The 12,787-nt window shown below is 32.8% G+C and overlaps 1 protein-coding gene across 6 annotated transcripts in view; it reads left to right on the plus strand.

Moving 5' to 3' along the window:
* The window catches only part of ATG4C (autophagy related 4C cysteine peptidase), a 112,464-nt gene that overhangs the window by 85,357 nt on the left and 14,320 nt on the right, over nucleotides 1-12,787 (plus strand). For all 6 annotated transcript variants that reach the window (XM_037024350.2, XM_037024351.2, XM_073234060.1 and 3 more), the window contains 3 exons: nucleotides 911-989; nucleotides 1,647-1,723; nucleotides 7,478-7,597. In XM_037024350.2, coding sequence (XP_036880245.1) covers nucleotides 911-989; nucleotides 1,647-1,723; nucleotides 7,478-7,597 — 276 coding nt within the window. The remainder of the gene's footprint in view (nucleotides 1-910; nucleotides 990-1,646; nucleotides 1,724-7,477; nucleotides 7,598-12,787) is intronic.

Here is a 12,787-nt window from a genome sequence, read left to right on the forward strand (position 1 = left end):
TTCTTTATTTTTTTACTTTCTAGAAATAAAAAAATCCTGTCATCTAAGAGAAGGAAAGTTTAACTATGTTTTAATACTTCTGGGATTTTATATGGTATACTTTGTCATTATTTGTGTTTTCTAACATAGTACATACTAAAATTAATGCAGGAACCATTGACAAGTCATTACTGATTCCACTGCTGTGTTTCCAGTTGACTCCACTGGACGTGTTTTCTCTAAAAGGTGTAGAATTATTTGGCCGAGCTTCAATAGAGTTCTGCTTAGAATAGAGGCTGAGGGGTCATACTAAATAGTTTATTGAGGTATCTCTGACATTTTGAAGTTAGCAAAATAAATTAGCTTTAAACACAATAGTTATTATTTTCCTTGGATTAAGTTGCTTTCAATCATCTTTATATTTATTCCAAATGAAGTACCATAAAAATGTTTTCAAGTGAATGCCATTGATTACAAATGGTTTTTAGTTTGGGATTCTAAGACTCAGTGACGTAACAAGGTCTAAGAGCTATTTGTAGCATTTAAAAAAACCTGAAGGAAATAGTACATTGATCATGATAGGGCTGTGCTAGCCTACTGAAAGTTCAAGGGCTTTGGCTTTCACAGGAATTTCATTGCTTCTGTGTGGTAATGTTTCTCTCTATATCTGGCATTTAGTAGATGTTTAATGTTGTTGAATGATATGCTAATCAGAATATTTGATTTAGTCATGTTAATGTTGAGTGATTTTTAAAAAATGGAAAATAGGATAGGTAGACAAAAGGATTTCCGAACATGAGGACAAATGTAATAAAAATATAACTAGGGGTGAATGTTTAGGAACTGCTAATATTGGTAATACAAATTTGGTTGCTTTGAATAGTTACCATTTATCTCTTGACTCTAAATCTGAATTAATTTTTTTTGGCAGGGTATTTTAAGCCTTGAATATTGTGTGGGTATTATTGGTGGCAAACCTAAACAGTCATATTACTTTGCTGGATTTCAAGGTTAGTGATTTAATAAAATGTGTTTCTTCATTATTTTCTTTTAAAAGTCAGAAAGTTAATATGGTATCATTTGGAAACAGGATGATTAACAGAACAAAATGAATACCTTATAAATTCATCAGTCCTACCATAGCCACTCATTTGTCATTTGGTCCACACATAATTGGATTCTGTAAAATGTATGTTTAATTTCTGTTATTGCATAAACAAGGCATAATTTATTAGTTTCTCTAACTTCAGAAGACATTGCTGCCACATTCTGGCAGTTGCTATTTACATATTTACTTTTTACCAGTTATAGTGGTGCTAGTTGATGATAAAATGACAAGCAATATGTTCTTCTTGTCAGGATAAAGTAGTGCAATACATTTTTCATATGCAAACTGTAGAATATAATTGTATGTTTGTGAAAGTAATTTTATCACCAAAAATTAAATGACAGTCTCATCACTTTATAAAAATTCTGCTTATACAAGCATATTTGATTATGCAGAAGTTAATCTGTCCTGTGCAAACCTATGTTTCAGTCAATGAATATCAGTCTGGCAAGCTGTTACTCCCAGTTTTTTTTCAGCTGTTCTACATAGAAATTGGATTGTAAGCAGTGTAATAATAAGGTGTTTTTTGAATTACTTGTCTCCTGTTTTGTCCTTGTAGATGACAGTTTGATTTACATGGATCCTCATTACTGCCAGTCTTTTGTAGATGTCAGCATAAAGGATTTCCCTCTTGAGGTACTATAGATAAAGAGCTGGTACTGTTTTCTTACCATATGAAGCAAACTCTGATTTTGAGATGTGCCAAGCTGCTATGCTTTTCTGGTATTACAGTTACAAGTTAATAATCAATGTCTTGCTGATTTAATAAAACCATAACCCACACAATGATTTAAGGTTAAATGATTTGTTGCTGAATTTTAATTTATGATATACTTTTTTCTTCATTTGTCTTTGTCTCTAACTTGTTAGGTACCCTAGCCCTACCAAAATAAATGATCAGGCCTCCAAATAATTTTGTAGATATATAGCTGAACAGTACTGAAGAATTTAAAATGTTAGGCATGTTTAAAAAAAGAAATAAAGGAAGGGGGAGAAAAACAAGGTTATGGGATTGAGTTAGATGACAAAGTGACTTAAATTTCTGCTAAATTATTTTGCTTTATGTAGAATAATTAAGTCTTTGTCTCTAAGTTTTCAAGAGGTTAGTTGGGTTTCTAATATTTGGTTAGCTTTGGTTTCCTAACATCTTCCCTTCCTTTATGTTGATTATTTTGTGATCCAGTATTTTAATTCAGAAGATTTTCAGAGTATGTGAGACCTGTAATTATTATGTGGTTTTGGCTTTTATTTTCCCAGTTGTTGTTTTTACAGACTTTTAAAATAATTTTAATCACTTAAATGACATGGATCACTAATTCTCAAGGGCTTGACAAGTTTGAATTGTGGTTTTGTTCTTTGTTTTAGTAAGAGCTTGCTAGCTAATATTAATACCTAATAGCATTTCAGGGGTAGATTATGAAAATAGATAAACTGCAAGATTAAAATCTAGTTCTGAAAGATACATTATAAAACATCCTAGCATCCTTTGTGAACTGTTATATCAACTAAAGTACAAGCATCTTGAGGCCAGAGGTAAGGTTTGCTTTCTACTTTCTTCCTTCATAGTATCTTGCTTGTAAACCTTAATAAATATTTCTGGTTGACTGATTGTTACTATGGAAGGCACTATAGAATTGGGCTGCATGAACTACATTTAATTCTCTATCTGCTGCTTTGTGGTCTTGTCGCACTGATTCCTGTGTCTAAGTTCCAGTGTATCTGTGCTAAATTGACTCCTTAGAAAGTAGATACTTGAAATTTAGATGGAAAAATTGTTCATAGTGTTCTAATATAATCTAAAATTGGCAAATTAGAAGATTATTAAGGTTGATTATTTTGGCTAGTGGAGAGAGAGAGACTATTCAGTTGATACTTTGAGAGATTCTACAAAGATGCCAGGTGAATGAATATCCTGGTTATGTCTACAACAATCAATATTAGAAAGGTTATACCTCATTATCGGGACACTGTTGCAACACTTCATGAGGGAGTCAGTGAAAGCTTGTAAGATGGTAGCAGTGAAAATGGAAAAGAACTGATTTTCTTTCTTTATTTCTCTACTTTGTAAAGTAAAACTTGTGAAATTAACTTCTTAAAAGCACACAAGCATTTATTTCTTACACATTGGTCCACCAAGAGAGTGGGAATAGATGTTATATTTTTAAGATGCTGGTAGGGTATCTCGACTTGTCTGTATTATTCCCCTGGACAGTTTTTAAATTTTTTTCAATGCAGAAATTTATTTAAGATTATTTAGTGAATAGTATCATTTATTTTCATATGAGAATATAATACAGAAAGTACAGTGTCTATTTTTATACAGAAGTAGTATTTCACTTTTTGTTCTTTATCATTTCTTTAGCTTAAAATGCTCCAAATGGAGGTATTTTAACTACCCTATATTACTAACCATCCTTTCCTGTGCTCTCTCTCTCTCTCTCTCTCTACACACACACACACACACACACACACACACACACACACATTTCTAGAGTTCAACTTTAAAAATTTTGAAACCAAACCAGACCAAGTTATTTCTTCCTTTTTAAGCTATAGTTTATTGAACTCTTTCTATGGGCAAGGCAGTTTCCTAAGCACTTGAGAGTCCTCTGTCGAACTCTTTTCCTCTGTAGTTCCAAATGCTTTGAATTATGTATATTTGTATTAATTTTTAATTCTTGTGACATTTTCTTTTACATTATATGGATATATACTATTGAATTTCTATACCAACTTTTAAGAATCTTCCTCATCTTTTGTTATCTTGACTGAGTTTTTAACATTGTGAAGTGAACCTAAGTAGTCATATTTAGATCCTCAGTTTAGTAGTGGGTATATGCCAGGGCAATCCTTGGTCAGGACTGAGGAATGGAGCACATAGTTTAGTGAGGACATATTATAATGTGTAAACCCATACTCTATAATTTTCATATAGGGAATGGGGTTCAAATGAGCAGCCTGAACAACCTAAAGGAAAAGTCATGATAGGACAATTTCAGATTAGAAGAGATTGAGAAGAACTCAGATGGGCTTTAGCAGTGAGGGTATGTTGAATTGTGGATTCCCATTGTCAGTGGTGTAGGATAGGCAAAGTTTCAATTGTTGGGATGAAAAGCCTAGCTTAAAATGCATTTATGTGCTTGTGTGTGTATATATTTAATAAATTAAGACTTCCCAAACTATAAACTATTGTTTCATGTTATTTATGATACACTTTTAAAAAAATTAAGGTATCATTGATGCACAATCTTATGAAGGTTTCACATGAGCAACATTGTGGTTACTGCATTCAACCCATATTATCAAGTGACCCCCCCACTTCATTGTAGTCACTGTCCATGTTTATGATACACTTTTGTGATGGCAGGTTCTAACCTTTACAAATAACAAATTCTGTTCCACTATTAAGGTAATGTTCTATTACCTTAATATTTATAGAATATTAATAAGGTAAGAAAAGCCTCATTTATACACGTTAGTCTGTTCTGGTTCCTGGGTTTCAGGTTTTAGAAGGTTCATGACAGTGGTGACTATTTTAATCTATCTTAATAAATTCAGAGAATAGTGGCATTAAAGCTATAAGAATGATGTGATTAAACAGATGGATGAGTGAATTCATCAGTGAAAGATGTACCCTTTATGAATTACACATGTGAATTGCAGTTAGTAGGAGGGGCTTTTTAGTAAGCATATTCTCTCTCAGGAAGCCTCATCTAAGTCACCACAATAACATAGCTATACTAAAACTACTTGTTTCAGTGTTGTTTGTGTCATCAGGTGATAGGACCCACTTTTCCAAATAATAAGCCAAGAATAGTGCCTGGCACTTAGTAGGTGCCTGATCACTATCTGTTGAAGCAATGAATAAATAATGTATTGAAAATGAAATAAGTGGGAATTGACTCACCCTGGGAAGTTTTTTCAGAAACATGTTTCATTGTCACAGAAGTGTACTTAGTGAATACTCCCTAAAATATTTTTGTGAAGTGCAAGTTGCTACTCTTATCAATCATTAGAATTTTAAAAGTTAAAAAAGAAATCATAAGTGCATAGCTGAAGGAATTATCACAATGAACATAGCTTTGTAATGCCTCTTGGGAAAATATTTTAAAATCTAACTTGTTCTGCAATAAATAGAGGTGATTCTGCATTCTAAATTAGTGTTGATTTGACTTAAAAATATTCTTGGGTTAACAAAAGAATGTAATTTTAAATTTAAATGATATATAATGCCTCTCTATAATGTTTCCTATTATTCATGTAGTAACATCCACTAGCAATTTCAATGATCAGAGATTTATATCTGTGTTTTTGTGAATAATTAAAAAGTTCTTTGTAGATATCAAAACAACCATGAATAGCAATTTAGTATTTGCCATTACTATCTATGATGATTAAAGCAATACAATGATAGAGACCTAAGCCTTTTCAGCTTACTCTTATTGGTTCTTACCTGAAAACTTTAATCATTGCTTTAGTATAATGTGTAAACACCATTGTAAATGAATTAAAAAAATACTTTGTTGGACCTTGCACAAACTTTTGGTCCTTCCTCCTTATCCCCAAGTAGTAAAAACTAATAAACATTCCTTATTATTGTGTTTGGAAGGACATGGGCAAATGATCATTTTTACCTACCTTGAATGTAATTTTTTGTAAATATGGCGTAGAACGGTCTGTACCTTATACACTAAAATACTCCTGTATATTGTTAACTAAAAAGTTTCTTAGGTCTTAAATGCCTTTCCAGATCAGTTTTTAATATCTCTTCATAAATAAAACAGGTGAAATATTGTTAGAAAAAGCCCAACTAAGACAATACTTACGTTGACTACTGCTCTGGAGGGTTCTAGTTAGGTTGGATTTCTCTGTATGAAGAAGGTGTTAAATGTTTTATGGAAGTCATAGTTTTGAAAATACATTTATTTGGTCTATATTTACTGCTCTGATGTTGGATTTAAATCTAATACTACGACTGAACTATTCAGAAGGAAATAAAAGCAGCTTGCATGTATATATTTTATATATCCTCTGGTGATAATATGGGATACTAATTGGATGACCAAGATGTAGGGGGAGAAAAGAGAGTGAGTTATTTTAATTGATTCACCATGAATATAATAAATATGAAAGCCTATCTTTTTCTGCATTTTAATAGTTTCAAATTAAAAACCTTCAGTTTTATGCATTACATGTAGGGAAATGTTAAGTTCATGAGTTCAAATCCAGCCTAGATTATTTCTTAATTGAGATTGTTCTTTAAATCAAAAATATAAAATATACAACAATTTCCCATACTTGCCTCCCTCCCATCTGCTCAGTTTTCTCTCTCCTCTAAACTTCTGAATTTTTGTATATCCCGGTAGAGTGTATTTATGAAACATAAGCAAATATGAATATATGTGACCCTCCTTTTTTACATAAACATGATTTTTTATACATGCAAAAAAAGACTTGGTAGCAACAGTGATATTTAAAGATATATAAGCATCAAACAGTATTACAAAAAAATGTATTTTAAACAAAGCACCAAAATGTGGTGGTGAATAAAAAAAATGGCATGATTAGCTTTATATTCTGCCCCTTTTCTGCTTTTGTGGTAAAGACACTGAACTCTGCTAATAGGTACATCCCACTGGCAAAAATAGAGAGGCTTGAGCAGCCTCCCCAGCCCATTTATATCTTTGGCACTGTGACCACTTGTGAAAAGTGAACTAAAGGGACAGAAGGATTGGTAAGGAGGAGTGCAAAGACCATAATAGAACAATTTTCACCTGTATCCTGTATGGAAATAAACAAGAACTAAAAGTAAAGCACAGTAGAATAATAGGTTGGGAGAATATGCAATTACATACTAATTGTGTCAATTGCTAAAACTCTTAATTGACTTCTTCATATCATTACAGAACATTTACATGAATATGTGTATTTGTTTACAAATTCTTGATATCCTTATTTAAAGGTTTATAAATATTTAGACTATCCAACAAAGCAGACTTGGTTGCACTTTCATAGAAATAGCTAACTTAATTCTAAACCTGGTACCAGCTTTTTGATATGTTTTTCAGGGGTACATTTTCCTCCCTTCTGCAAGTGTTAGAAATAAATGCATACCACTTTAACACCCTTCCTTTCTTTAGTAGAATGGCACCAATGTCGTATGAGGCGGAGATTTGGTGAATTGGATATACAATACACAATATAGGCTTTTATGTTTCACACCTTTGGAAAGTGGAAAGAACCCTCTGTATAGGATAGACTAAAACACTATTTGAAAGTGTTACAGTTTTGGGAAAGCTAAATAGCAAATTTTAAATTAAATAATATTCTTGCATACACTTAAATCCATCAAATAAAACTAATCCTAAGGAACCTTTTTTAAAATTATAGACATTCCACTGCTCTTCACCCAAAAAGATGTCATTTCGAAAAATGGATCCTAGCTGTACAATAGGATTTTACTGTCGAAATGTTCAGGACTTCAAACGAGCCTCTGAAGAAATCACTAAGGTACTTTAATTTAAAATATTATAATTATATTTGCCAATGACCTAATTTTTACTAGAGATAGTCTATCAGAAGACAGAAGTCAATAACTTATGATAACTTTCCCCTTGAATGTTAATACTATTAGAAATATTGTGAACCAGAAAATAATTTGGTGACTTCTAGCCTTTGAGACTAACGAAACCAACTAGTGACCAGTTCAAAGTATTAACTGCTCCACTAGGTGGCACTGTTGAAATAAAAATCCCTTTGCAAACTGTAGCCATGTGCAAGCAATTAGGTTATATTTTATTTGAAGAGGATTTTAAAAGGGCAATACCTTAGGGGGCAGAAAAAAATTAATGAAGTATTTGATTAAGCCAAATTGTGTATTATTTCTTGTTAGTCCAAGTGCTGCTTTGATTTTTTTTAAAAGAGAAATTGTATTTTCAGATTTCTCAGAACTGCTTTATCAATTGAGCTGTGTTGTTACCTTCTAATAAGCTTGTCTAATCTGATGTATTCTACTTATAGGATCTTTGAAATAGGTTTATTTTACTCCTTCTCATTACCTTTAAACCTCTGTATTTTTCTGGTTGTTGAGTACTGCTAAAACATTTATAGAGCCTTAGAGTCCATCTATATTTAGTACTTTAGAAAATCTGAAAAATTACTTATTTAGGAAGTAAGCATTACTGGATATCTATTAGTTCAATAGTTAGAAGTTATCATTTTATGTTAAGTAAAACCAATACTAGAATTATTTTGAGGAATTCTTAACTTGAGCTCAGATATAATAGTACCTTTTATTGCTTTACTTCCAGTTAATTTTATTCCAGAAAATGGACATGTAGTGACTTGAAATTTTATTTCTTCAATGTAAAAGTAGTATGAAAAAGTTAAATAAAAAGTTTCACATAAGCTAGGTTTAGTTTACTTGACCTGCCGTGTAAGAGAGGAAATTTAACAGGAACATGACAGAAAAATGAATGAAGAGAGGAGAAAATGAGATATGTGAGAACCTTTCCTTATCCTTCATTTCTCACAGTTGTCGCCTTTTCATTCTCCTTTTCAACCTGGAAGGCCAAGTGAACACAACAAAATATGTATTCTCCATTTTTTCCTTTCTTTTATTACTGGAAATTAGTACATACATTTGTATGTTTTAGTTTGATAATTCTGTTTTATAAAGAATTATATATTTGTTTATACAAGATATACAAATCCAGATGATAATTGTAATATAGATTGATGTTGAACATTTCCCATTTAAAAGTCCAGTTTCTGTTTCCATTAGTTTATTTTCAAAGTAGATTAAAATAAATATGTTTAGAGTAAAGTAGTCTACTTCCTGGAATAGAAACAAACTAAATTATTCTTATCAAGTTGAAAAGCCAGATTCACAAATCAGTTACATGTTGATCTTTTCTGATTAAAAACAGTTTTTGTGGTTTTTATGCTGATATTTACTATGGTTTTTATGTTGGGAAAATACTTAGAAATTATTGGTGTTGATGTATCAGAGTAATGTGATATTAAAGCAAAGATAAATGATATTGAAATGCCATTTGGAAGTACTGAGAATTTTGCCAGAGTCAATTCACTTTTTTTTTTTTTAGTAAAAGTGTTGTTTTCAAGTTAATCACTTTTTAGCCGTATCAAAAACTTGCTTTGTCAATTAATAACTTGATCATTTACTTTTGCTTGATTCGCATGTTCAGTTTGTAATGCTATGTGAATGAATATTCTGCTGCCTTATGATACATGATTTTTAAAGTGTTAATAAGTATTGTTTAGCAGAGCTCAGACCAGCAAGTATTTGAGTAACTATCATGTTGAAAGCACAAAATGACAAAGCTATGATCCCTACTTTTGACAAGGTATAAGGCTTCTGCCCTCAAGTAGCATTTATAGTCCAGGAGGAGGAATAAGGCAAATATATAAGTGTTATGTTAAATATGATAAGCACCTATACAGAAATAGAAATAAATTGATAGGAGAAGGAAGAGTATTGAAATGAGAGAGATGTCACATCCAAGTCCAAGTTCTTCATTGTGATGGTGATATTTAATATGGGCCTTAAGTGTAGGCTTACTTTTTGTTTGCTTAGGGAGAAGGAAGGGTACTTCAAGCAGAGGAAATAACAAGGGTAAAGGTATTGGAAAAGGAAAATGTAGAGCTTGTCTACAGAATGGCAAATAGTCCAGTATGTTAGGGGCCAGGGATACGTATAGGGTAGGATTTCTGTCTTCCGACTGCCTGAGTCAGTACCTAGAGGTGTGGCTTGGGAGTCTCCATTTCTAACAAACCTCTGAAGTAATCTTGTACACCAAGTTTGAGAACCACTGTTGTTAGACAGTGCAACCCAAAGTGGGATACTTGGTATTTTTAGGTGGCAGTAGGATTGAAGTTTTAATATATTTATTTATGTTCATATTAGAAAAATACAACTGGCATATTAGAGATGTGATTTCCTATTATTCCTTGATCTATACAGGCTATTTAAGTCTAAGGTGAAAGGAAAATTTTCATTATTCATAAGAGGTGGCATACATAGAAATAATGAAAGCAGTATATAAATCAAAAGCTTGGCAAACAGTGCTATAGGATGAGCCTAGAACAGAAAGTTGGAATAATAGTTTGGGGAGCCTTTACTGCTAGGCTAAAGGAGTTTGTACTTAGTAATATGTTGATTTTATTATATTAGCTTTTTAATCTCAAGCATACAGAAAAATAGAGAATAACATAATAAAAACCCTTGTGCTACTGTTGAGTTTAAGAAAAAATACAAATAATTGAAGTGTTGCCTCCTCCAGTCTTACTCCTTTCCTTCCTTCCTAGTGGTAACTACTATCCTAAATTAGTATATAATGCCCATACTTTTTACATCTATAAACAACATATGTTGCCTTGCATGTTATTAAACTGTTCATTAATGATGTTATTAAGCTGTTCACCAATGATCTTTTGGTTTGCTTGATACTGTGAAATGCTCTCCACAGTGATTGTACCAAGTAGTATATGAGAATCTCCAATGCTTCACATCCTTATCAACATTTGATAGTGTCAGACTTTTACATTTTTGACCAATCTGATAAATGTAAATAGTATCTTTTTGTACCTTTAATGTATTTCCCTCACTGCTAGTGAAATTGAACATCTTAATAAGGTTTATTAGCCCATTTGAAAATCAAATCAAGTTTATAATCTGGATGTTACCATTTATATGCTCTAGTGTTGTAAGTATATTCTCCTAGGCTACCATTTTCACTTGTTAATGTTGTCTTTAGTTTTAGTCAAATTAATCTTTTTTCTTTATGGACTTTGAATTTTGTATCAAAAGAAATCAGTAATAACCAAAGTCATATATATATGACCTACATTCTTAACATGGATAACTGGTCATTCTAGCATCATTTATTAAAAGGTCAACCTTTCTTCATTGATTTGTAATGTCTTCTTCAAAGACTTGGATTAGGACAGAGCTATGGGACGGGAAAGGAAGGAACTGTTTTGAGAGAGTTTGTGAAAGCAGAGTCAGTAAGACTAGGCAATCAGTTAGATTTGGGGGCAAGTGAAAGGGAGAGCCCAAAGACAAGTCTGTTTTACATCTAACTGTCTAGGAGGAAAAGTTAATAGTTCATTCATGTGGGGATTCATTTAGTCAACAAGAGATTTGAGTGCTCTCCCCACACCACTCTACCAAAGCACCTATTCAGGGTCACTGATGACCCCCACATTGCTAAGTCCATTGGTGGCATCATCTTACTTGTCTTGACCCTAGTACTTGCAGAGCCTGAGCATGCACTGTTCCTTCATACACTCTCTTCCTTTGGCTTCTGTAACCAAACTCATGGCTTTCCTCATTCTTCACTTGTTTTCCCCTCTCCTTTGCGAACTATTCTTCCCAGCCTCTTAATGTTCGAGTACCTTAAGGCTTTACCTTCAGTTCTCATGTATTTTCTTTATCTTGGTGATTTCATCCAGTCATACATCTTTAAATATCAATTATAAGTCAAATAAAAATAAAACCAAGATCATATCTTTAGCTCAAACCTCTCTTTCAAATTACAGATTATATATTGCAAACTACCATTCAACATCCCTTTGTATGTCTGACGTGCATATACAAAATCAAATTCCTAATCATCCTTTTCAAGCCTGTTCTACTCGTTGTTTTCCTCATCTCATTTGAAGGCAAACCTATCCTTCTGTCTGCTCAGGCCAAAAGCCATAGAGTTATCTCTACCTCCTTCCTATTTCTCATATCCCATAACCAGTTATACATTCGGAGTATATATAGAAGTAGACCACTTTTCACAGCTCCGCTGGTACTATACTGGTCTGAGTCACCATCATTATGATGGTAGCCTCTTAATTCGTTTCCAAGTCAGTCCCCTCCCCTCAACCTATCCTCAATTCAGCAGCCTGGGTGATCACCCTTCTCCTCAAAACCTGCATTGACTTCCCAGTTCATTTAAAAGTAAAACAAGTCCTTACTATATCCTCCAAGGTCCTAGATGATCTGTTTCCATGGCTCACCTTCTTAGCCTCAGCCCTTCATCTTGTATTGTCCTTCTCTTTCACTCCTTTAGCCATGTTGGCCTCTATTCAGATCTCTGACTTAATAGACAGATGCCTGTCTGAGAGCCTTTGCACTGGACTGAAATGCTTTTTTTTTCTCTCAAATATCTGCATGGCTGATTCTCTTGTCTCTTTAAGTTTTGGCTCAGCTGTTTCCTTCTCAGTGAGACCTAATCTGACCACCTTATATGAAAGTACACTGTTCCCCACCATTCCCTCTTACCTTATCTTTGTTTTTTCTTAGCACTTATAACTTTTTAATACACTATATAATTTACTTAATCTATTGTATTTATTACTATCTGTCTTCTCCAGTGGAATATAAACTACACAAGGGCAGGACTGTTTTGTCTGTTTGTGTCGTTTATGTATCCCAAAGCATCTAGAATAGTGCCTGTCCTGTTGTAAGTGCTCAGTATATTTGTCAAATGACTGTCTGGATCTGGGTAGGCAATGGTGAACAAGAGAGTTATAACTCCTGACTTTATGAACTTGTAGTCCAGTGGACAACATGGACATTAAATAGACAAATAAATGCAAACAAAAATTTAAAATTGCATGAAAAAAATACAGTGGTAGGGAAAAGAAAAATAGGAAAGACGTAATTTAATTTGGGGAGTACAAACACAT

Source organism: Manis javanica, chromosome 4, assembly GCF_040802235.1.
Source record: "Manis javanica isolate MJ-LG chromosome 4, MJ_LKY, whole genome shotgun sequence".
Classification (NCBI taxonomy): Eukaryota; Metazoa; Chordata; class Mammalia; order Pholidota; family Manidae; genus Manis; species Manis javanica.